At 43.8% G+C, this 26,407-nt stretch overlaps 1 protein-coding gene and 1 long non-coding RNA gene across 2 annotated transcripts; one reads left to right on the forward strand and one right to left on the reverse strand.

Moving 5' to 3' along the window:
• Window positions 1-1,019: 1,019 nt before the first annotated feature.
• On the reverse strand, window positions 1,020-3,980 carry LOC132221395 (uncharacterized). The gene is made up of 3 exons (XR_009449966.1): window positions 3,704-3,980; window positions 1,776-1,972; window positions 1,020-1,647 (listed from the first exon to the last, which is right to left on the reverse strand). It is a non-coding gene; the product is annotated as an uncharacterized LOC132221395 (long non-coding RNA).
• Window positions 3,981-4,023: 43 nt separating this feature from the next.
• On the forward strand, window positions 4,024-25,893 carry LOC132221394 (quinone oxidoreductase-like protein 2). Its single transcript, XM_059675712.1, has 10 exons — window positions 4,024-4,145; window positions 4,229-4,337; window positions 5,952-6,048; window positions 7,569-7,627; window positions 8,125-8,190; window positions 9,422-9,531; window positions 10,343-10,424; window positions 13,858-14,039; window positions 16,674-16,902; window positions 24,650-25,893. The coding sequence occupies exons 1-10, from the start codon at window positions 4,096-4,098 to the stop codon at window positions 24,716-24,718; spliced, it is 1,053 nt and encodes a 350-aa protein (XP_059531695.1). The 5' UTR covers window positions 4,024-4,095; the 3' UTR covers window positions 24,719-25,893.
• Window positions 25,894-26,407: the final 514 nt, after the last annotated feature.

The raw sequence follows: 26,407 nt of genomic DNA on the forward strand, positions 1-26,407 counted from the left end.
TAAAGGGAGTTTTCAATAAGTTCATTTTTTATTTTTAAATGTTTTCAATTGTAGGGTGATTAGATTATCTTGAAACTTCACCCCAGCACTGAAATGCTATGATTTGATTCTGTACTGGAGCAAATCTTACACGGTCCCTAGAACAAAGTAGGTCGATACTACATGTATCAATGGCCAAAGCTCATCTCTGAGGTTAAGAAAAGTTAACCCCAACTGCAACAATCAGAAATAGCAATCTGGGGGAATTCAATAAAAAGGCAAACTTACTCCCACATACATCAGAAATCCTGAAGGACAGCATTGTGGCAGAAGATAATAACATACCTGTAATAGCAACCCAGTAGTCCTGCCCTTACCCATAATTTTGCTTTCTGTGCTTTTAGTTACCTGCAGTCAACTGCAGCTCAAAAATGTTAATTTTAAAAATAGAAATAAACACTTCACAAGTTTTAAATTGCACGCCGCTCTGAGTAGCGGAATAAAAGCTCAAGTTGTACCGCTCTGTTCCTTACCTTACGTGAATCATCCCCTTGTCCAGCGTCTCCATGCTGTGTCCGCTTCCCCCTCCCCATTAGTCACTTAGTAGCTATCTTGGTTATCAGATCCACTGTGTGGTATCGAAGTTTGTGTGTTCAAGTAACTCTTATTGAACTTACTAATGGCCCCAAAGCACAAAAAGTAGTGATGCTGACAATTCGGATGTGCCAAAGAGAAGCCGTAAGGCGCTTCCTTTAAGTGAAACGGTAGGAATGTATAGGAAAAACATAGGATAGATAGAATTGGGTACTATCTAAGGCAGCCGTAGGCAAACTACGGCCCGCGGGCCGGATCCGACCCGTTTGAAATGAATAAAACTAAAAAAAAAAGACCATACCCTTTTATGTAATGATGTTTACTTTGAATTTATATTAGTTCACACAAACACTCCATCCATGCTTTTGTTCCGGCCCTCCGGTCCAAGTTTAAGAACCCATTGTGGCCCTGGAGTCAAAAAGTTTGCCCACCCACCCCTAATCTAAGGTTTCAGGTATCTACTGGAGGGGGGTGTCTTAGAGTATATTCCCCACAAAGAAAAAGAAACTACTACACTGAACTAATCAGAAAAAAGACCAGATTATGCCCAGCAGGAAAGTGGGTGCAAGACCCCTTAACATTTTTTGGGATGTGGCTTTGGATAGTAATGTTCTGGCAGCTCTCCCACACAGCTTGCCGTACTGAGTACCTGCTCTGTGCAGATGTGGTGGTAAACGGGGCCACTGAGACACAGTCTGGTCTGCAGGTGCTGACAAACTAGTGGATAAAGCATTTTAACTGTGGGAAATACTTTTGCCTTTTCTGCATTCTCCTGTATGCTGCTTACATTGTTCGTATATTGTCTATTATTCTGTGAAATCATAGCTGTTTGTGTATTCAGCTCCAGGTTGCTTCAGCCCTCCAGCAGCTTCTGGATGTTAAATATTATCTCTTCATGTGAGCTGTAGCTGCAGGAAGAGTCGCTCTTTTACTTCCTAATGAGCCCTGGAACTGGTTTGCAGGGCAGTTATTGATTCTTTTTCTTTCTTCCCAGAGTGATCAGTTCAGATTTAGCTGTTTGGTCTTACACTCTTCTACAGGACTCAAATTTTATTCTTTCTGTCCACTTTTCCCCTAATAAAACAAAATATCCAGATGATAACAAAAACTAGATAGTATGGTGTGGTGGCAACACTTTGAGGGAGAGGCAAAATATTTCTTTTGCTACTATAGCAACTACTATTAAATGCCTTGTCACTTACCTTTGAAGCTCTTTGGAAATGTGAAAGCTATTTTGCATATACTGGTAAGTGTTGAAAATCACCTCCATTACCTAAGACACTTTCTTCTTCCTCTAAGATTCTTCTTAAAGAGACTTGAACTATTTTCTTCAGATATTGTTATAAATGTCGGATGCAGTATTGATAGATTTCTCCAAACGCATTGATTCTCATATTCCCTGAGAATGACAAGGACATTATGAAGACCACAATAGAAAAAATTTACATAAAAATACTTAATCAAAAATAAAAGACTTGCCTAGCCGGTTTGGCTCCGTGGACAGAGCGTCGACCTGGGGACTCAAGGGTCCCAGGTTCGATTCTGGTCAAGGGCACATGCCCAGGTTGTGGGCTCAATCCCCAGTGGGGAGTGTGCGGGAGGCAGCCAATCAATGATTCTCTCTCATCATTACAGATACCTCAACAATTCATTGGAGAAGCATGCATTAAGTTCCTAAAAGTGTTGCAAAGTACTGCAAATACAAGGTGGTTAAAGAAATGGTTGCTGCTTGCAAGGAGTCCCATTAAAAACTGCTGGCTTCTTTATATCTTGTATAAATACCTAATATTTTACAAAACATTTTCCACGTATAACAACTCACTTTATTCTCAGTACAATCAATCCTGGTTTCACCCTTCATAAATTTGATATTTCTTATTGCGCACTATTACTTGGCAACCAGAATGTTCGTTTTGATGATGCTAATGTTAGTATTTCTCAATTATTGCTGGTTTGATTTTATGTGCCTAATGACTTAAGAGTTTACAAAGTGTCTATTGGAAAGAATTGTTTTTTCCATTTTCTCACCTTCTAGTCCTTGTTCCTCCTAAGAGCGACAGGAGCTAAAATGACTTCAAATTCCCTGTGAGTGCTCTTAAGATAAAAGTGGTGACCTGGTTCTTGAATTTCTTTCCCACCAAAGCCTGTGGGCAGTCATTTCAAAAGTTCATTTCTCCTTCATATTTGTTCTCTATTTTTTGTCTTTATTCTACTCCTGATCATTCTTTCCAGGTCATTTGCTATCTTGCACTCTTGTTTCCATCAAAAAAATAGAAATAGAATTTAGCAACTTGGGGATTATCCTGCCCAAGGTTTTCTCTTTATGGAGGAGAAAACTGGGGCCCACAGCCCTCAGATGTCAGTGCCAAAGCCAGACAAATAGATAGTAGAGCTGGGCTTGAACCTGAGAGGCTATACTCTGACCAGATGACCTTCAAAGAGATCATGCTGCCTTCAAAGCTACCCGTCAAATGAAACATACTTCCCAGGATAACATGTGCTTCTCTTACACTGGCAGCATGTTGACATTTGATTACTATTGCAACAGAGGTCTACTCTACCCCGTTGCATAATATTTCACAGATTATATTGTTATGTTTTCAGTTTTTTTAGAGTGTACCTGTTCAGCCAGGAATTATATGATCACTTAATCAATTATTGAGCATCTACCTTGTGCCAAGCATACTACTGGCTTCAGAACTATGAAAACTACCAGGTTTTGGCCTGACTTTAATTGGAAGTACTTTTTGGATTTGTGTAAGCTCATTCCACATTGGATTCCTAGTAACCATATAGTTTTAGTGTAAATGGCCCTGTAAGTGTGAGGAAATTGGTAACAAGAATTGAACTTTGCCCTGGCCAATGTGGCTCAGTGGTTAGAGTGTGAGCCCCGAGCACCAAAGGGTTAGGGGTTCAATTCCAGGGCAAGGGCAGGTACCTGGGTTGCAGGTTCAATGCTGGCCTGGCAAGGGCAAGGTAGGTGTACCTCACGGATGTTTCTCTCTCCCTTTCCCTCCTTCCCACTCTCTCTAAAAATCAATGGAAAAAATATCCTCTGGTAAAGATTAACAAACAAACAAACAGAATTAAACTCTAATAAGGCGTTGAAGGCAAACACTGAAGCCTTTACCTGTGCGTTTAGGATTTCACATGTGCAGAAGACCCAAGAACCACAATTTAAAGGCCACCAAGTGTGGTTTTAAAAGGCTCCCAAATTTGCTATAAAAATGCCAACAAATGCATCATCTCGGATAATCGTTTTCTTGGCAGGACTTTTCTTTCCTTGCCAGTGGGCTCCACCTCCAGGAAGCCTGCGGGACAAGGGACGAGTGCCCCGGGGTCCCCGCGGCCCTGCGGGCGGGCTGGCCCGGGGCGCGTCCTGGCAGCGCCGCCCGCCCGGCGGGTCGTGTCCCTAGACGCGGCCCATCCCTCTTCCGCCCCCGGACGCGGCAGGGCGGGGCTGGCGCCGTGCGCTCTTCCTGCCCCGGGACCCTCCCCTCCGGTGACTCCCTGCGCGGGGACATGGCGGCGACGCTTGGGGGACGTTGCTTCCCATGGGTGTGGCTCTGCAGGTGGGACCCCGAGTCTTCCCTGAGCTCCAAAAGGCAGCCGCACGGGTGACCCCGAGTAACCCTATCCCTGTCCCGTGTTGCAGGAGAGCCTGGCCGGGCGGCGGCCGCCACTACCGCGCCGCGCGGTGCGCGGAGTTGAAGCAGCCCCTGGCCATTGAGGAGGTCGCCCCCCGCCCTGTGGGGCCTCACGAGGTAGGGTGACCGGCCTGTCCCCGGGACCTCTTGACGCCCCTTCGTTTTCCCCGCGGCCCCCACACACCCACCGGAGTTCCCTAGCGCTCAGCTTAGGGGGCAACTTCGTGGTGGGCTCCGTGGGCCCATTCAGGGTTCCCCAAAAGGTCTAAGGAAGATTGTTCTCCCCAAACACAAGTGGAGGCCGCTTTCAGAACGCCCCACAGCTGTTGCCTTAGAAACAGAGAGTTCTGATTAGCACACCATTTTTGCACAACCACCTGCCAGCTATGGATTTAACACAGATACATGGACCCCATCCGTGGCTTTCTCTTGGGTGTCAGCATCTAATGATCTGCCCTCCCTCCTCCCCTACACCAGCAACGTCCAGTATTTCCATGGAACTATGTGCCTTGTGCCCACCTCGGCTGTACTGCAGTGGTGTGGGCTTTAAGGTTGTGGGGATTTCCAGTGAAATGTGGAAGTCACTTGAGGTTGATCACTCTGGTGACACAATGTCAGCTGGCATGGAGAATGAGCACTTCTGACTGGGTGCAGCAGGCAGTGAGCCTCAATGTGGGGGACCCCTGGTGAGAGGGAGAAATGTGCCACTAACAGGGACCTGCTGGATTATTTGGGTGAGCACGTGATGGCAGCCACTCAGCTTCCTGGGACTGGGGTGCTGGAAGACATTAATTCTCCAATCATCCATGAGTCAAGGTGGAGTGGCTTGAGGTCATGTGTGTGCTGCATATGTAAGCAATTTAGGCAACTGCAGGCAGGACTCAAAATTCAATAAATGTAGGAGCTTTTTTTTTTCACAGCAACATAAATTTATATTAAGCGAATTATATTAAGTGAACGATGTTATAAATATCCAAGTGGCCCTTGTCAGAATAAAAGTTTTCCCGCCCCCGGTCTAAAGAAACTGCTGGCTACACTGCTGCAGGCCTATCTCAGCTTCAGTGCTGTGCTAGAACATAAGCTGGTGATCTAGCACTAGCCTCCAGTATGATTCCTGATTCCCAAGACAGTTGATCATGTTACTCTCCTGCTTAAAATTCTTTAATGTCTTCCCATATTCCTACCTTGAAAGCTAGGATGATCAAGAAAGCCTATAAGCCCTTGGATGGTGTGGGCCCTGCTCTCTAACCCCATATCTCTCTCTCCTATTTGTGCTCTAGGCTTGCTGGTTTTTCTTTTGTCCCCACCACGGTGCCTTTGCACATGACATTGCTTTTGGCAGTGCCAGGATTCTTTCTTATTTTGCATAGTTAACTCTTGGCTGTTGTTAGTTCAAGTGTTACTTTCTTAAGGATTTCTCCTGACTCGCCCAAAAGGTTAAGTCTCCCCATCCTATGCCTTCATAGCATCACATATTTCTATTTTTAAAATTGTGTGTGGAAGTTGTAATTTAACACATAAATACGCACAGTTATTTGGTTGAATATTTGTCTTCTCTACCCTACTTTTTGCTCCATGAAGGCCGGGAAATTGTCCACATTGATTGCCTCATGATTGTGCATAGCGACTTAGTTCAGTACCTGGCATATAGTAGGTATTCAGTAAATATTTTGCTATAATCCAGTTACTGTCTCCACGGATATATACTGCTCTGCTCTGTTTCCTTTACAGGTCAGAGTTGATGTCCATTTCTGTGGAGTTAACTTTGCTGATATTTTGGTTTGCCGTGGTCAGTATCAGGAAAGGCCCCATCTTCCCTTCACACCTGGTGAGTGTGGAGGGGCCAAGGGACTGCTGCAGGGAAAGAAGACACCGTTTTCAGAACCATGCGCTTCATCTATGACTCTACCCACTGTCAGTGACATCTCAGACATGTCAGCCTCACCACTAATTAGAAGCACTAGATTGAGGGAAATTTCTATAACTATTTTACCCTTATTATATCTCTCAGTTTAGCATTATAACTGGCTCATAGTAGATGCTCAATAAATATTTTTAAAATGAATGAACAAATGAATGCTCACATATCATTCTGTCCATCAGAATTCTGATCCCAATCATCATTGGTCCTAGTCATTTTCTTTTATTCCTTAACATTGCCTCAATTTTGTTTTTGTTTTTTGTTTTTTCTTGCAGCTAGAACTCTTATTCTTTTTTTAAAAATATATTTTTATTGATTTCAGAGAGGAAAGGAGAGGGAGAGAGAATTAGAAACATCAATGATGAGAGAGAACCATTGATCAGCTGCCTACTGCACGCCCCTCACTGGGAATCGAGCCCGCAACTGGGCACGTGCCCTTGACTGAATCGAACCCAGGACCCTCGGGTTCACAGGCCGACGCTATATCCACTGAGCCAAACCAGCTGAGGTAAAACTCTTATTCTTTACAAACACATTCCCAAAGAAACCCAATATCAAAGGATCAGAAAGAAGGAAAAGAGTTTATACATTTCTAGTAGCACATTGTCTTCTCTGATTTTCACTATGCCCAATCTGATTACATTTAAATTCTGAAAATGTGGACACATGACTGATTTTTGTTGTTGAAATTTATTTTAACAGGAATAACTGTAGTTCAGCATGTATATGGTGCATGTATGTTCTATACAGAAATGTGCTGTTAAGGATATAGTAATTGCAAAATAGTTGCTGTGTTTTGGCCTCAGGGTGTTTGGTTGTGTCTCAACAGTTGGAATCATTTCCCTCTGTTTTTACTTGCTGAAATACTGGATGGGGGCAGCTGTCATGTCATACTCAGCTGAGTTAGTCCTCTGGCAGCTCAGGTGGGAAATGTATGATCATTAAATTCAGAAATTTTGGAGGTGGAAGAGGAAAGGGCAGACAATACTAGTTTATCCATTTGAGCCAAGTACTGTATGAATAAATCTGGTTCATATCCTTGAGGACTTCATAGTCCAGCAGAGGAGACATGGCATCCAGCATCGTAATTGGGGTGCTGTAGAAGCCCAAGCCCCCAGTGATCTGGGTCAAAAGTATTGGTGTGCCTGTAAAAGTACTTGTGTACCTCCGTGCTTTCACTCATTCTTGAAATCTTCATTTGTGTCCTGGTAAGAATGGGGCTGCTACAGCTTTTCAGGTTGTGATCGTGAAAAATCTTAAGTTCCCTTTCCTGTGATTTGGGTACAACACTCTTCCCCCTCCTCCCTGGGTAGGTGAGGGGAGGCACTTAAACCTCTCAGTTCCAGAAAGCTTGTAGATCAGGATCTTCTGACCTCCATGGTGCTGGGCTTTACAGATTAACCTAATCTCGAAACAATTTGTTTCAGGAATGGAGTTTTCTGGGACAGTGTTGGAGACAGGCACAGAGGTCAGCACAGTTAAAGAGGTAAATGTGATGAAATTTAGAGAATTGATGTGTACGTAGCTTTGAGAAACATGCCAACTCATTTGTAGGCAAAGGGTCTTATGTCTCCTGGTCTTTGTCAGAAGACACCAAAGGGAAACTGAGATGGAGGGGGAAGAAACGAATTCTGAATTGGGGGAAGGAAGGCAGTAGAAGTGCCTTGCTTTATTAAACTTTCGTTACCAACAAAAGTTCTTTCGTGGCTCAGAGGATAGGAAATTATCAAGTTTCAGCTTCTTGTGAAAAATATTAACACTGGTATTCTAACTCATATGTATATTCATATTCTAATTGATACCCATATCATTGTCCAAAATATGCTCAGATTGGCTTGGCATCCTGGTGGGGATATTGAGAAAAAGGCTGAATTATTTACTAAACATTAACTCTAAATAGATAGTTAGGGCAAACCTGGGGGGTCATAAAGAATCAGAAAGAAAGATGCATCTGAACCTACCTTACCGATATTTTCCCTTCAGGGAGATCAAGTTATTGGCGTGAGTGGCTTGAACAGTATGGCTGAAGAATGTATCACTGACCAGAAGGTATCCCTATCTCTCAATACAATGTTTAGGTATTTTTAAAAATTTCCTTCCTTTAATTTTTACCTATCCTCACCCCCTCTACCCCGCCCCTTTTTCTTTGTATTTATTTGCTAACATCTTGTTTTTCAGTCAAGCTCTTCTTTCTTTCAAATGCTAAATCCCTTTTCTATATTGGTGTGATAGTCCTTGCACAGAACTTCGTGTGGAGTTGCTGGAGACCAATTCCAGCATGTTCAGCAGGGCTGCATCTGGGAATGGCTGATGGCATTTCCCCAAACCTGAATAGGATACATTAAATTGACTGTGGCTGCCAGACAGCTAAGGGGCATCTTAATCTACATGTTATTGCCTCCTACTGGCCAAACACCTGAACAGCCATAGGCTAATTTCCCCATTCTGTCAATGGACTCTGTACAGAAACCCTGACCCTTTGAAGTGTGTATCTCTGCCTTGCCTCAGGACAAATTGTGTTAATAAAAAACATGAGGTCCTGAGACGAGGAGACCTTAGACTTTAAGACCTGAGAACCTAAGACCTTAGATCTTAGATCCTAGTTTCCTTTAAACTAGGCTCCTCTGACCCCCAAATTGCCTTTCAAAATAATATTTCGTGTCTGGACTCCTCTTTATTAATCTACACACAGCCTTCTCCAGATTCCTGAACCCTTCTTGATGCTGGGACAAGAACCCTGGCATGGAGTGGTTTAATGAAGAAACATTTTGTTTCCTGAGCCCTGGAAGCAACTGGCTGGCTTTTCAATTGGACCACAGTTAGGTAGTTAAGCCGGATGTAATGGGTTTCTCTCCCATGGGAGCTTGTGAAAGAGATGGCCCTGGGAATGGAGCCAGCCAGGTTGGCCACATCTGGTTGTTCAGGATGTGAATTGTGCCCGCTAGTGGAGAAGAGTACATATTTTCCCCCTCAGTTTTATTGAGGTAAAATATACCTAACATCCAGTTCACCCATTATATAGTAGAGTGGTCAGTGTTGCATTCTCCATAAGTTTGTTGGTTCCTTCCTGAGCAGGTGCAACTTTAAGATTTTTGAAAACTGATGCACGCAGGCCTTGAACTTGGCCACAGGTTGCTTGGTTTTGACTTCTACTAGGCTTTGTTCCTGATAGGTGTTTCCCTTTGCAAATTAATCACTTAATCAAATCATAGTATTGACTGAGCAGCCTTTAGGAACAGGTACGTATGGAATCACTAAGTCACTGTTATCTCTTTTACAGGCATTGTGGCGGATTCCAGACAGGGTGCCGCTCCGGGAAGCTGCTATCCTGCCCGTGTCTTATGGTACTGCTATTATGGCCCTGGAGCATCGGGCACGTACCCAGCCTGGGTAAGGACTGTGTAGACAACAGAGAGCTGGCTAGGATCCTTCTCTGATATCAGAAGTACTCAAGGCCTTGCCCCTTCCTCTCCCGTGCCTGACCTGTAGCTCACATTCAGTCTGCCTAAGGAAAGGCCAAAGAAAGTAGTGACTGGAGATTGGGGTTTGGTGATGGTGGGAAAATCCTTTTTTTCTGAGAGGGAATGGTAGATTGCGAACTTGGCCAGTATGAATTTGGAGAAATATCCCTCTCAGACCTGACCACCTTGGATATCACCTTCTAGAAAACCTTCATGTTTAGGGAGTTGGTTTAACGTTCTTCCCTCTGGTTTTAGTGGAGGCCTGTGGTATTTGTTTCCAAGAGGCTTGGTTGTGTAGGTTTAACTGGGATATTTTAAACTCAGAGGTGCTGAAGTCCCCCACTTTACCTGTGTTTACCTATTGCCTTCTGCTCTTTTCAGGGAGGTGGGTTTAGTTGACCCATGGCCATTATGTGATCACCACCTCCTAAAATTCAGCAGTGTTAAGTATGAGAATGATTTGGAACAGAATTTCTGGAGCAGAAATTGAGCGGTTGCTCAAAGGAAGGGGCTACCAAGAGATATTAAGGAATATTTCTCCCAGGAAGTTTTGAAAACTGAACCACAGTAGTACCACCCAGCCCTAAAGGCTGGAGAAGGCATGCACATAAAGGGTTGAATGAAATGGTCTCGAAGTTCTCTTGTTGCTTTAAAATGTCCTGGTTTCAAAATGTTCGTGAGATCATATTGCTGGACGCTTTCTGGTTTCTGAAGTAGCGTTCGTCTCTCTCTTGGCACAGAGAAACTGTTCTAGTGACGGCAGCAGCTGGAGCCACAGGCCTTGCAGTGATAGACGTGGCAACAAATGTTCTCCAGGCCAAGGTATTTGTATGTTACAGTCTCCACTTAAAACCGAATCATACCACAAAATATGGTTTTCAAACCTGGAATATATTCATTGATTTAGCAAAAACCACATGCAAGGCACTGGGGGTGCAAGTCACCTAGAGCAGAGCCTTGCCACCTGTTTGCCTGTGGATGAGTGAGGGGTTCTAGGAGTACATCACTGGCCCTTCCAGTAACTGGGACCTGCAAGGTCCAATTCGCTTCAGCTGTGATGCTCTGAACTTCCCCTCCCACCCCCACACCTCACACTTCAAACTCAGATGCTACTTTTTAGGGAAGTATCCTTTGTCCCTCAGGAAATATTAATTCCCTCCCCTCACTATTTGTATATGGCCTCATGGCATCTTATACTTCTCATTCATAGTACACACCTTACACATCTCAGTATATGCTAGGAATCTTTTACTTGCGTCATTATTAGATTAATTTACCTTACCCACTGGACTGAAATCCTCATGAAGGCAGGGACAGTGTCTGGTTCATTATTGTCGTTCCAGTGCCTGGCATGGTGCCTACACCACGGTAGGCACTCAGTAACTATTTTTTGAATGAATGACTTAACAAATGAAAGAAAGTGGATATCAAAGAAGGAAGGATTTTTGAAGATGGTGGGCATTGAAACTGAGTTTTTGAAGGACTGGTAGCAGTTGAATAGAGGAAGAAGTGAAGTGAAGGCCATTTTAGTGGCGGGAGGACTTATTAGAAGACAGAGGAAGAGGAACTAACATGATGCTTTCAGGGACTTGCAAACAGCGTCTGTGGGGCAGAGGATCTGGAGAACGGTGGAAAATGACTCTCTAGAGGTGGGCAGAGTAAGATCAGGAGGTGCGGGAGAATTTGAACAGTTATGGGAAGCACATGAGGGTGTTAAGTAGAGAAGTGACATGATCATCTTTGAATTTCCAGAGTTCACTGTGGTAGCAGTGGGAGTGAGGGATGGATAAGGTTAGGGCGGTCCATAAGTGGTAGGGCAGACTCTTGGAGCAATCCCAGCCTGAGGTGATGCTCCTTGAACCAGGGCAGCGGAGGTGATGAATCGAGACGTACTAAATTGGAAGAAAATAGAGAATTTGGTCCCTGGAGAGCATTCTAATATTGCTGAAGGCACAAAGACTTAGAAGTTAGCCCCACCTAGGTTCAAATTCTAGCTCTGCCTATAGCATAATCACTTCAGTTTCCTCATTGGTAATGCCTTCCTTGTAGGGTTGTTGTGGGAATATTGAAATTACACATGCATTGTGCCTATTAGAGGAGATGGCATGTCAGTAAGACTCTCTTGAAAAGGGATCCTGTTATTATTAGACATTGAATGGGTAGGAGCAAACTAGGTTAATTTGTGGATTTGCCATTTGTTGGGATTGAGAGCACAGGAGGACATGTCGGGTGCAGTTTTGGATGTTGTTGAGTGTGAAGTTCCTATGGAGCATGCAATTGGAGTATCCAGAAGGTGCCAGGAATCTACAGGCTGGGAGATAATTGGATTGGTCTGGAATTTCGGCAGGTGGCATCTCTCCTTCTCACATGAAGTTCCTTTGGGAAGGACATGTGAGTTCTGAAAGCAATCTTAGATACCAGGAGGCTCCTTGTGGATATTAACACATTTCATGTCAAAAACAAGGGCTGTTAGCACCTCTCTTAGCAGGGAAGCCACACTTAGTCTAATTGTCTAGAACCTGTGACTATTTAACACTTACAGATGAAATTGTACCATTTGTTTTGAGTAGTGACAGGAGGTTAGTAGAGCGGTTCACTTCAATTCAGATATTAATCTAAGCAGCAATAATGGTTTTAGGCAAAAGCAAACAAAAATAAATATAATGTCATCATGCTCTCTACTTGGAACAGGTCATTTTGATAACATCTTCCATTCGCAGCTTTTCGTATGGCTTTCACAGTGCCTCCACCGCTGTTCTCTAACCCTTGATCCTCACAACACCTCTGGGCGATGGGTAATGTAAAGTGTTTATTATCCCTATTTCACAGATAAAGAAAGTGAGGCACCAAGAGGGGGATGGATGCACAGCAGGTCTCCCCAGGACCTAGTGAGAATCCTGGGATTGCAATCAGGTGCCTGACCTGGTCAGGTGTCGCCCACTGTGGCACTGTGTGCTGACAGCCCTCCGTGACCTGCAGCTATTTGAGGGCAGCTTTCAGTTTCACATTGTTATGGGTGAGTTTCGAATCTTTTAAGGCCACTGATGTTTTTGAAAGTCACCTTGGGGCCAAAGTGCGCTGGTGGGTGCTGCCCAGTGATAAGGCACCTCCAGGCAATGCCTGAGTGTTGGAAACTTTTCTGGAGACTTCCAAACCCTAGACCTCCTCACAGCATGCCCCGCAGGCATTGGTGCCATCTTTGTCACGCCTTAGGCATGATGGAGTGGAAAAGCATGGGCTTTGGAGTCAGGCAGCAATGGGTTTGAATACTTTTTTTTTTTTTTTTTACCACCTACTACCTGGAAGATCCCGAGTTAATAACTTCTCTGGTTCTACGTCTCTATCTAATAGAATGGAAATATTTATACCTCCTCATGATACTCTTATGAGGTTTAAATAGAATAAGTGATTGCCTGTGTGTAACAATAGATTCAATTTATCCAAGTTTTGCAAGTGCTTTACATACAGTAGTATTCCACTGAATTCTTAAAATAAAGATGAATATGTGAATGAGGTAACTGATGCTTAGAGAAGTAGGCAAGCAATATAGAGAGAAGTTAAAGCCTGAACTTTGGAGAAGGATTACCTGGACTTGGTTTCCAGTTCTGCCTCCCATTAGCTGGGTGACTTTGGGCAAGTTACTTAAGTTCTTTTGCCTCAGTTTCTTCATCTCTAAAATGGGGATAATAATAGTGTGTATATCACTGGGCTATTAATATATTGAGTTATTCTCTATATAACTCTCTCTCTCTAATTAAGAATAATGCCTGGCACATAGTAAGTACTATGTAAGTGTTAGTTCTTACTAAGTAATTTGCCGTAGGTAATGAAGCTGGTTAGTGTCTGTCCAGATCTTCCCATTAAATCTTGTTTTACTGTCTGAAAAGCCTTTATAATTTGCTGTAGCTTGGTATTTAGTTTGTGTCCTTACTACTTGCTTCATAGGAGATGCTTAATAAATGGTGGTTTTAATTTGCATTTGGAGGAACTTGCCGAGTGTCTCCTGAACCATCTCCTGGCTAGACCCATGGGGGGTCCAGGCTTCCTGGAAGTGTGGGTCCCATGGTGGGGCATGGAGGGTCCAGTGCAATGGTGCTGTGTGCTGGGGCTGATGCATTGGATTGAGGCTGATGCTAGGTCAGCAAGGTCCCATGGGTTTCCTTGATTAGCACCCTTTGGTGGCAGGTTGGTTGGATGGCATGAGCCCCTCTTGATACATATTCTGAAACTCAGAAGCTTTGTGTCCTTTATGCAGGTAATAGCTGCCGCTGGAAGTGACGAGAAGTGCCAGCTGGCCATGCGGAGGGGCGCACAGTCCAGCGTGAACTACAGTCAGGGCAGCCTGAAGGAGGCAGTGAGGAAGCTGGTGGGCAGTGGCGGGGTGAACGTGGTCATCGACACCGTGGGGGGAGACATCTTCCTGGACGCTCTCCGCAGGTGCGTGGAGGGGTCTTTCCAGAGTGGGTTCGACCTGGGGCTCTGAGGGACCTTTCCGGACCTCCGCCACCACCTGGCCTTGCTTCTTTTTCGTCTTCACTGCTGACTTCTCCTGCAGGCACTGGCACCAATGAGAACAGCTGAGTGGGGGCGTGGAAAGAACTAGAAGTGGAGGGGAAAATCAGGAAATGCTTAAATATAGCAACAACAAAATATCCCACTGGAAAATATCCAAGAAACGAGTGCAGACTCTCTAGTTGGCAACATCAAATGCTTTAGAAATTATACATGTGTTCAATTCAGCTGTGCCGGCCCCCACTAACCACTTATGTCCATGGTGCGGGTAATTCTTGAGGAGATCATTGTTCAGATGTTAAATGCGCACACTCTTTTGATCTTGCTGGATTTTGAAGTAGCCAGCAGGCTAGGTATCCCTTTGATTTGTTTTATTTTTTTTTAAAATCACTGGAGAATTGGTTGTCTCTACACCAATTCTCATTCTGTTTTCAACCAGGGACTCTGGAGTGCTTTGTAACTTGGGTTTCATTTCTCCTGTCATCCTGGCAAGCACAATTTTGTGGTTTATCTCAATTTATTTTTATTTATTTATTTTTTAAACATATTTTTAATGATTTTTTACAGAGAGGAAGGGAGAGAGAGAGAGAGTCAGAAACATCGATGAGAGAGAGACATCGATCAGCTGCCTCCTGCACATCCCCCACCGGGGATGTGCCCGCAACCTAGGTACATGCCCTTGACCGGAATCGAACCCGGGACCTTTCAGTCCGCAGGCCGACGCTCTATCCACTGAGCCAAACCGGTTTCGGCAGTTTATCTCAATTTAAAGTAGAAGTAGAAGCAAAGAGAGCAGCTTGCCCATAGAGGGGACCCAGTTGGTGCTCTAGCCCCCAAGCATCCCTGCAGTGTGTCCAGGATGGTGCTTGGAGAAGCAGCAAAGGAGGGAGTGTGTTGACTAAACGGAGAGCCAGGACAGAGAGCCGCTAGCAGTCGCCCTTCGCTTGCCTTCGGGATAATAGTGTTTTGACAACAGCTTCTCATTTCCCTTCTAAAGAAGAAAAGCAAATCACCAAATCAACATGCACACATTTCATATCAAAGATGTTTACAAACTTTATTTTTATAACTCACTGCTTAGCACGCACTGTATGGTACTTCTCAGAACGAGCTGCAGGAAACTTGCTGCTTGAATTTTTGTTGATTGTTCAAAACTCTCCAGAGAAGCACATAACTTAAAGGAGTCCTAAGGTAAGTCTTTGTGGAAAGCAAATGATGCTTCATTAAAGTGTCTGGCTTCTTATTCCTGCTTCCTAAGTTCAAGGGCTTCAAACTGAGTTGTCTCCGAGTACAGCATATGGAATGACATTTGTTTACAGCAAGTTTCCTTCCACAAAGTAGTGGCATAGTTAAACAGACAGTCTTGATTCTAAAGTGGGCCTGCTTAGAAAACTGGCTACTTCCTCTGGCCCCCTACTGTCTCACTTATGGCTTATATTTATAGTTCCCTACGGAAGAATCCAAAGTGATACAAGATGGGTCACCCCTGCCAGTTTGTTAGGTCAAGAGGAATTTCTAGCTGGAGGTTTAATACGTTTCTTTTTTAAAAAAAAAAAATTGTGGTAAAATATATATAACCTAGTATTTTCATTTTAACCATTTGTAGGTGTACAATCCGGTGGCATTGAATATGCTCACAACATTGTGTAACCTTCCCCAACAAAATCTCTGTGTCCATTAAACAATAACTGCCCCTTTCCCGCCTCCCAAGCCCATGGGAACCTCTGTTTTACTTTTTGCCTGTATGAATTTATGTACATTGTTTTTTATTCTACGTTTTTTACTGTGGTAAAAATTTACGTGACATAAATTTGCTCTATTGACCATGTTAAGCGTGCAGTTCAGTGGTGTTAAGTAGATTCACATTGTTGTGAAACAGACCTCCAGGACTTTTCCACCTTGTAGATCTGAAATTCTGTACCCTTTAAACAACAGCTCCCCGTCCCTCTCCCCGCAACCCACCCACAACCCTTGGCAACCACCATTCTCCTTTCTGTTTCTATGAATTTGACTACTTTAGACACCTGTAATAAGTAGAATTGTACAGTATTTGTCTTTTTGTAACTGGCTTATTTCACTTAGCATAATGTCCTTAAGGTTCATCCATGTCATAGCATGTGACAGAAAGTCCTTCCTTTCTAAGGCTGAATAATACTCCATTGTCAAGTATATACACATTTTGTTAATCCATTCATCAGTTGATGGACATTTGGGTTGCTCATACCTCTTGGTTATTATAGACAGCGCTGCTATGAACAGGGTGTGCAAATATCTCTTTGAGATCCTGCTTTCAGTTCTTTTGAAGTTAGACCAGAAGGTGGGATAGCTGGATCATACGGAAATTCTATTTTTAAGTTTTTTTTGAGGGAACTCCATCCTGTTTTCCATAGCAGTTGCACCATTTTGCAGTCCTACCAACAGTGCCGGAGGGTTCCAGTTTCTCTACATCCTTGCCAACACGTCTTTTCTTTTCTCTTCTATTCTTTTTAAATAGTTGCTATCCTAATGGATGTGAGGGTACATTGTTTTAATTTTTTTTCCTTCTCCTTTTTTCCTCAGTCTGGCATGGGAGGGCAGGATCGTGGTGGTGGGTTTTGCTGGAGGAACCATTGCTTCTGTGCCGGCCAATCTCCTGCTCCTGAAGAATATCTCTGCCATGGGCGTGTACTGGGGCCGATACCAAGACCAGAACTTCCCCGTCTTCTCCAGGAGCCTGTCCTCGGCTCTCCAGTACTGCCAGGAAGGGCGCATCCAGCCATACGTTGGAGCGGTTTTTAAGCTGGAGGAGGTGAGATGTTCTTAAGGAATGTGGTGTGGATAAGGCCAGGAAGTAATCTGTGTCAAGCTACCAAACAGCTTCTGTCCAGATACTGTAAGTCTTCCTCTTATGGAATGAAAAGGTGAACATGCTCCATGGAATAATGGGGTCTCTCAGGCTGGGAGGGGGTCACAGGATTTCTCCCAGTCCCCTGCGTTGTCCGGCCTGAGCCCAGTGAGCCGCCTGAGAAGCAGGACCTGTGAGGCCCATGAAGACGGTGAATTTTGATGGCTCTTTCTACATCAGTGGTGTCCCAAACTGTCCCAGACAGGGGGACGTGGTGGTACTTTGGGAAATAATTTACCCGTGTTGATGTGAACTCTGAACTCCACAACATACAAGGCTAAGAAGGAAACACTTAACTTAACCTTTGATTTTAAAACACAGACACTTTAAAGTACAACCAGATGATGTAAGCTGGAGTTCTGTGAACAAACACTAAATCATGCCCAGCATCATAAGAGTATAATTCATCCATTAGTCACTGTAGTTAATTTTGTTGGCTATTCATTCCTTTTTTACATTCCCCCACAGTCCCATTAATGTGGCTTAAACTTCCTCCAAAGTGTAATTGTGCTCGTGCATATGCAAAATCGTTGCATATGCAAATCTATTAGGCAGTCACTGTGAATTCTTTTTTTCTTTGGCTTAATTTGTTTTAATGTTCAAAAAACTGTTTTGGTAACTCTAGCCTGCCATGGGTGGGGGCGATGGTTTGTTCATATGCAGATTAGCAGAGCCCACGCTGTCAGGCCAGACTTCCCTGCTCACCGGCCTTCCAGTTGTATGCTTTTCCCCATGATGAAGCGCATTCTTCCCAAACACGGTTCTTTCTCATCTTCTTGGTATGTCAGTCAAGAAGGCAGCGCTCAGTGCAATAGAGATATCCCAACTGGCCATCAGAAAACTGGTTGGATCCTAATTCCAGGTTTTGGCCTCTTCTGTGTTCACCTGTGTGGAGGTCTCCTCACCTTTCTGAGCTCCAGTCAGCACGTCTCTAAAATCGAGGGGCAGGACAATATCAGTGGCTTTCAGACTATGCTTCCAGAGCCACAGTTGGGTCTTGGGGGGCGGGCAGGTGTAGACTTGAACTTGCTGGGCTCTGGGACCCCATCTGTGTTGGGGCTGAAATAGGTGCAAAAAGTCTTTACTTTTCTGTTTATATTTTTCTTTTAAGAAATGGTTTTGTCGTTTAAAACTTGAAAAGCACCAGTCCATAAAATTTCTGAGCCCCCTTCCAACGTGTGGCTTTTATCACACGACTTGTCAACTGAGGTTTGCTTTACCGGAGGCTCAGGTAGAGCTGTTGATAGAGAATGAGGACGATTGGGCAGCGCAGGAGTGGAAACACGTGCTGGTTTGGACTGTCTCTTCTCTGCATTGATGTGCTCTAGGTGCTGCTCAGGCATGAAAGCAAGCCAGGTTACCCACATTAATGCTCTCTCTCCTCTTAAACATGAATTAATTATCGAATTGCTAACCTCCTGTCAGTTTCCATTTACCCTTCTCTTTTCCCATGAGGGCTGTGCATGTAGGATTTTTCTAGTTCTTCCCACTCTGTGGACCTTCCCGTTACCAGCTGGCTCTCGGAGGCCCTGCTCCCTAACAATTTCAAGTACCTCATTCACACACCATCCATTTACTATTTCTTCTCTTGTCGTTTCTTTCAATATGCAAACAATTTAGAGGAATAATAATAATAATAATGGCCGCTCCTATACATTAGGTGCTTACCTGTGAGTCAAGAACTGTGCTAAGTACTTTACATGCATTTTCTCATTTCATCTTCATAACAGCTCTGAGGAATAAGTCATTTTTATCACATGTTGTGTTAGAGTAGGCAGATAGACAGACATGAGCAGAGTGCAGGCCGGAAAACCTGGTGCTTAGCAATGGGCAAACCTGGGAAAACAAGTATTGTAGGGCGGGACCTTGCCCCTAGAGGGACCTTTTCTTCCCTAGCGTATCGCTGGCCATGCACCCCTTAAGATGAAGGACCCAGTGCATCCTCTCTCTCTCTCTCTCTCTCTCTCTCTCTCTCTCTCTCTCATGTCTGTGCCCTTCCCCACCCCTTTCTTTCCCCTGGTGTGCTCTCTCTGGAGCACGCCTGCACCTTTCCCCCTTCTCCCCCAGGCGTGTTCGCTTTGCCTTTCTTTCTCCTCAGCTCCCAGGGCCCTTCTTTTGCCTCTGTAACTTACTTCCCGAGGGCATGCAGCTCAGCTGGCTCACTGCTTCCGTAGCTTGCTTCTACTTCTGTGACTTCCTAAATTAACTTTTGCTTGTATTTGAGTTCTTGGCTCTGAATTCTTTCTTAGCCAAACTCAAGGACCGAGGTTTAACTTCCCTGGTAACGTCTGGTGCGATTCACCATTAACAGTTACAGATGAAGAAACCAAGACTTGTGGAGGCTAAGACACCTGACCAATAATGTGTAGTAAGCGACAGACCCGGAATCCAGTCCACATTGGTCTGACACCAGAATCTGCGATAGATTGCTGCTTTTCCTCCTCCCCATGGACTGTTTCGACAGGCAGTGGGTTTCATACGGCCTCTGGAGAGGTCCCACGTGAACAGCAACCAGGGTGTGTCCCCCTGAAGCAATGACCGCTTCCGAATCAGTGACACACACCATGTAGTTCCTCTCCTCTTTCCACTATTCACTGCGCTTCTCCCCTCACCCGGCCTCCCTGGGCAGTAAGGAAGCACTGGGGCATACATTCTGATTAGGCTTTTTTCCCTAAGGAACCCAGGCTGACACTTAACTTTGAACATGTATTTATTTTCATGTTTAATAATGCATGGCTTGGCTTTTCTTAAAGTCAGGTTTTTTGAGTATAATTTACACATAGTAAAATCCGCTCTGAGTTTTGACAAACATATATAGTGATGTAACTACTTCACTGCAATCAAGACATAGAACATTGTCATTTCAACTCCAAAACGTTCCCTTGTGCCCCTTTGTAACTGTCCCCTTTTACTACCTCACAACCTGGCAACCACTGATCTGTTTTCTTTCCCTATAATTTTGCCTTTTGAAGATTGTCATAGTGTAAATGGAATCATACAGTAAATAGCCTTTTGAGTCTGGCCTCTTCAGCTTTGCCTAAAGCTTCTGAGCTTCATCCATGCTTTTGCATATTCCAGTAGTTCTTTTTTTATTGCGGAATAGTATTTCATTGTGTGGATGTACCACCACTTGTTTCTTTATCAGTTAATGGGATATTTTATTATTTTCAGATTTTGGTGATTCTAAGTAAATCTTCTTTAAACATTCACGTTTGAGTTTTGTATAGACATGTTTTATTTTGTTTTCCAAATTTTAGGACTGGGATTTCTGGGACTTGTGCTAAGTGTATGTTTAACTTTTTCTTTTCAAATTTACCCAGACATTTATTTGGCTTTCCTTACAGAGCAGTCCCCCTTCTCTCAGCTTCAGTGGTGGCTAGATAACCATCATTAGATAAGAATGTCCATTTAAAGAAATCTGGGTGGAATCCTACAAATAACTAAGGTTGATGTTAGAAGGGGCAAGCTTGACTCTAAGGCCTTGCTCTCTAGGCCTTAGTTACTGGGAAGCAATTCTGTTGCAGTCTCTGTAGCCCATGATTTCAAAGACGAGGCCATTCCTGGTGCATTCCTACCAAAATCCATAGCACGTAGGTTTTCTGTTTGTGTGTGTTTTTGATTAGAAACTGGTGCTCCAGCATCACTGTTTGTTCAAAAATTTCAGGATTTTGATTGTACTGGTTTGCCACTCTATGTTTATCTTTTAATAACTACCAAACTCTTTATCAAAGCGGTTGTCTTATTTTACATTCCCACTAACAGTGTATGAGAGTTTTTGTTACTTTCATCTGCCAGAACTTTTTGTTGTCAGTTGCTTTCTTTAATTATAGCCATTCTAATAGGTATGGAGTAGCATCTGATTGTGGGTTTAATTTGCATTTCTCTGGTGAGTAATGATTTTGAGTATCTTTTCATATGCACATTTGCCATCTGTATCTTTTTTGATGAGATGCGTTGAGTGACTTTTAAAAGAAGGTTCAGATCAACTTGTATCAGAACAACCATATGATGAATATAATTCAACTATGACAGTGTATCAGTAGCTACATGTGTTTACCTTTTAAAAACAATCCCACTCAGTCCCAGATATATTCATTCATTCATGAGCTTATTTGAACATTCACTGGGGACGTTCTGTATGCCAATCAATAGAAAGCAAGACTTAAGCAATTTATTTTTTAGTTGGAAAGATCTCAGGATAGTGCTATGATGGGGGAAGAGCTGGTTTCAAATGGGAAACATGAATCAGCATAATATATTTAGGGAACTATAGGTTACTCTGATTATTCTTGCTTGATGAGCTAATTAAAAATTCCAACAGCAGAACCTAAAACAAAAGCAGTAGCCTCACCCTGACCCCAAATTCCAGGGTGCATATTTGCATAGACACATTTAATTATGGCTTCATCCACTGCATGGCAGAGAATCGGGGTTCTGGGCTCAGCCTGTGTGTCTCTGCCTGGGCACCAGTGTGGAGAGCCTCCCGCTCTGAGATGCAGCCTGTACAATACAGGAGGAAAATGCCCCTGGGCATCTAACCGAATTAGCTATCAGAAGACTCTGATTTAAAGCCCTGCACTTTGCTGTTTAGTCTTTCACTCCAAGCCTTATCATTCTTATTAAGCAACCAGTCCTTAACATCACTGGTTGTCTGTTTTCCCAGCCCAGATAGAAACCACAGGGTGGGAAGGGACAGAGCTGGGTTATTTTTAGAAGCATCTACAATCACAGCGGAAGTGGCAGCTGGACATAGAAGTAACAACACATCAAAACAGGAGGTAAAATAATGGATATTAAAAATGAGGAGATTCCCAAGTCACGGAATAAAAAGGTTATTACCCTCCCGCCCCCCCTTCCCCCTCCATATTATCGGTTAAAGAAGTCAGGTAAATAGGTGCTACATTTTTATAAAGATTTCTGTGCAAAATGATTAACAAAACAGGTTCGCATCTGAAGTGACTATTTTCTTTTTATGTTACCCTTTATTGGCAGGAGAGTCCTCATTTCTCTAGGATGCCAGGTGAAAAAATGTATCAATGTCTTGAATTATGTTTGTTTCCCCAAGTGTTTTTGTTGTTGGGCTCTGACAGGTCTCTGGGAACAAATGACTTCTCACTGGCAGGGAGAGTGATGCAGCTGTGAGTCACTGGAGATGTAGCTTTGAGTGATTGACAGGCGGGGACGAGTGTTTCAAACATCTTTCTTAGACCTCTTCCACCCCCTCTGAAGGCAGCTAAGTTTGTGTGGCTTGGAAAGGGCTCGGTGAGGCACAGAGCCCCAAAGGCATATGCTCTTGGCACTGGCCGCAGAGAGATTGCCGCAGTTGATTTGCTTCCCTGCTTTTTACTTATTTATTTCTTAGGTTTTTGGGGAGGATTTCAAGTGGAAAGGGTTGTTTAATCGCAATTCTCATGTCAAAGCACATTTTCATTTTTGTGAGTCCCATCTTTGGCTTTTGTGTCTGCTTATTTACAGTTGTCTGTATTTACTTACTTGAGGCCCGGTGCACAAAATACATGCACTTGCGGGGAGGGGTCCCTCAGCCTGGCCTGTGCCCTCTTGCAGTCTGGGAGCCCTCGGGGGATGTCCGACTGATGGCTTAGGCCCACTTTTTGCGGGTCTAAGCCAGCAGTTGGACATCCTTAGTGCTGCTGCGGAGGCGGGAGAGGCTCCCACCATCACTGCTGCACTTGCCAGCCATGAGCCTGGCTTCTGGTTGAGTGGTGCTCTCCCTGTGGGAGTGCACTGGCCACCAGGGGGCAGCTCCTGTGTTGAGTGGGATCAGGCTGAAACCAGCTCTCCGACATCCCTTGAGGGGTCCCGGATTGTGAGAGGGTGCAGGCCAGGTTGAGGGACCCCACTAGTGCACAATCGGGGCTGGGAGGGACACAGGAGGTTGACCAGCGGGGGAGAGACCACAGGAGGGCTCCAGGGCGTGTCCAGCCTGCCTTGCTTAGTCCTGATCGGCTGGACCCCAGCAGCAAGCCAACCTACAGGTCAGAGTGTGTGCCCCCTCGTGGTCAGGGCACATCATAGCGACTGGTTGACTATCTTCCCCCTGGTGGTTAGTGCACGTCATAGCGAGCGGTTGAGTGGCCTTAGCACAGTGATGGCAAACCTATGACACGCGTGTCAGAGGTGACACGCGAACTCATTTTTTTGGTTGATTTTTCTTTGTTAAATGGCATTTAAATATATAAAATAAATACCAAAAATATAAGTCTTTCTTGTACTATGGTTGCAAATATCAAAAAATTTCTATATGTGACACGGCACCAGAGTTAAGTTAGGGTTTTTCAAAATGCTGACACGCCGAGCTCAGAAGGTTCGCCATCACTGCCTTAGCATATCATTAACATATTACGTTTTGATTGGTTGAATAGCCGACTGGATGACTGGACACTTAGCATATTAGGGTTTTATTATATAGGATTCCCTTTATCCTCATTCCCCACACCCTTGCCTCCCCTGAGTTGGTCTCAAGTTACGTAAACAAATAAGAGCACAGGGTTGTGCTGTCGATCTTATTCTGTTTCTGAAATTTTCGCACAGTGCTGTCTTTTAAGGTTTCACCTGTGCTCCTGGTTCTGTATCTGGTTCCTGACTCACTGTTGTGTAGGGGCCTCCATCCTCCACTAGGATGCACGTCAAGGTTGACTTGGTCCTCTGCCACCATAATCTGTTTCGCCTTTTACATTTAAGATGTAAGATCCATTTTGAGTTCATATTTGTGAAAGATGAAAGGGCATTGTCTTGATTCATTTTTCGTATGTGGGTGTCCAGTGGTTCCAGCACTATTTCTTGAAAAGACTTCCCTTTCTTCATTGAATTGCCTTGGCTCCTTGGTCGAAGGATCAGCTGACTGCATTAGTAGGGGCCTATTTTGGGGCTGGCTGATCTGTTCCATTGATCTGTTTGTCTGTTCCTTCACAATATCACACTGTCTTGATTAGTGTGGCTACTGTTTAATTTATGCTTTATAACTTTCACTACTAAAAATGAATTGGAGGTAGACTGCAATTTCAGACACACTGGAAACAGGACAGTTTTAATAAAAAGATAAAAATTGTAAAATATTAAATTACTGATCCTTCTATCAGTAGCTCCATTCTTTGAAAAGCTAGAACACACTGATATTACAGGAGAGTATGGACAGGCCTGAGGACTTTTAAAAAAATATATTTTTACTGATTTCAGAGAGGAAGGGAGAGATAGAAACATCAATAATGAGAGAGAATCACCAATTGACCGCCCCCTCCCCCCAACATACCCCCACTAGGAACTGAGCCTGCAATCCAGGGATTGCCCCTGACCCGGATCAAACCCGGGACCCTTCAGTCCGCAGGTTGATGCTCTGTCCACTGAGCCAAACTGACCAGGGCCTGAGGACTTTTTACCTGCTGTCATTTATCTGACAACATTGAAATTTATAGGTTAGACCGGTAAATTCTGAGGTTGGGTTACTCTCAAATATTATTGTTTTCCTCTGGGTTTGTGGTGATTAGTTAGTGTCACATAGTTAATTATATACAGTTCATTGAAGGCACATCTTAATACTGTAGCTATTTTAAGAAGTGAACCAGCAACAAATGTTTGTTGAAATGTGCATGTATGCAAGTCTTTCTACATATTTTGGGATTTTTTTTTTTAGGTCAATGATGCTTTCCTTCATGTGATACAGCGCAAGTCCACAGGCAAGGTGCTCCTCTCCCTCAAATAAACCCTCACCTCAGCAGCAAGACCAGCATGTCCACATCCAAACTCCTCATCTTTCTAAAAACCTGATTTCCGTCCTGTGTTTCTAAAGGTGACATCACCTTCTTTATTAATTCAGGTTCAAAATCTTTTCAAGTCCCCTTTGAATCTTCTTTCTTACTCCTCATAGTGTGATCATGTACTTGACTGTCCAGACTTGGACCTGTTTGAGAGGGAAGAGATGCTGTTAGGAATTACACCAGGAAAACAGGTGTCCCACACAAACCAGGATGTAGTCACCCCATTCGTAATGGATCAGTGGCCAGGTTTTGCTAAGATGCTGCTCACCTCCATATCCTCTTTTCCGTTCTGACTAATTATGTCTCATCTGCTAATTCCAGTGACCTACCAGGCTTTCCTACCTATGAACTATACCCCCCTCCATCTTTGTTATGCATTATTGCCATGGTGACCTCCTCAAAGTACAGCTACAACTATGTCTTGACCTAGAAAACCTACAATGGTTCACCATTGTCTACATGGTGGAATTCAGACTCCGTGAGCTGGCATTCCATTATGACCAAGATTTCGCCCCTCTCTGCTTTCTAGCCTTATGTTCAACAACTGCACTGGTCCATCAGTATGCCCTGAGATTTCCTGACGGCTCCTCTGCTCTCTGCTCAAGCAGTTCCTCTATTCCCTTATCTCTGTCCAATATAAGTCTTCCTGACCTGCAAGACCTGTGTCTGCAATGAGCCTCTCCCCTCGGGAGGGTGGTATCTCTTACTCTTCCCCTCTTACCCTACTGTAGCTTCTCCCCAGGCTTTGTCACATTCTGCCTTGCACCAAAGGGAGCGGCATGTCTAGTGGAATATACACAGGATTCTGAATCCAAGACGTGGGTTTGAATCCGAGTTTCACCACTTTGGAGGTGGTTACGTAAGGTCTGTGAGCCTTCATTTTCTCACTCTCATGTAGACATTACATCATCTATCTCACAAGGTTGTTGTGAGCAATATATGCAGTGACTGGGCAAAGCAGTTAGCAAATGCTATTACTTTCACTTCTTTCTTTTCTACTTTCCTAATTAAGCATAAGATTCCTTAAGAGCAGGTACCATGTTGGATTCCCCTCTGTACCTCTCACAATAGCTAGCACAGTTGCCCTTAGTAAATATTCAATAAATGGAATGAATTTGAATTGTCTGTATGTCTTAAATTGTAGGATTAAGTTAAGAATATGAAACAACCCAAATGCCCACCAACAGATGAATAGGTAAATAAAATGTGATATGTTCATGCAATGGAATGTTGTTCAGCCTTAAAAAGGAAGGACATTCTGACACGCCACAACATGGGTGAACCTTGAAGACATTATGCTAAGTGCAGTACACCAGTTGACAAAGGACAAATACTCTATGGTTCTACTTACATGAGGTACCTAAAGTAGTCAGACTCACGGAGACAGAAAATAGAAAGGTGGTTGCCAGGGTCTGGGGGAGGAGGAAATGGGGACTGAGTGTTTAACGGGTACAGTGTTTCAGTTGAGGAAGATGAGAAAGTTCTGGACATGACAGCGGTGATGGTTGCACAGCAATGCGAGTGTTCTTAAAGCCACCAAAGTATTTACTTAAAGACGGTTAAAATGGTGAATTTTATGTTATGTATATTTTACCACAATATAAAATGTTTAAAAGCAAATATATTTTGTTCAC

This window comes from Myotis daubentonii, chromosome 18, assembly GCF_963259705.1.
Source record: "Myotis daubentonii chromosome 18, mMyoDau2.1, whole genome shotgun sequence".
NCBI lineage: Eukaryota > Metazoa > Chordata > Mammalia > Chiroptera > Vespertilionidae > Myotis > Myotis daubentonii.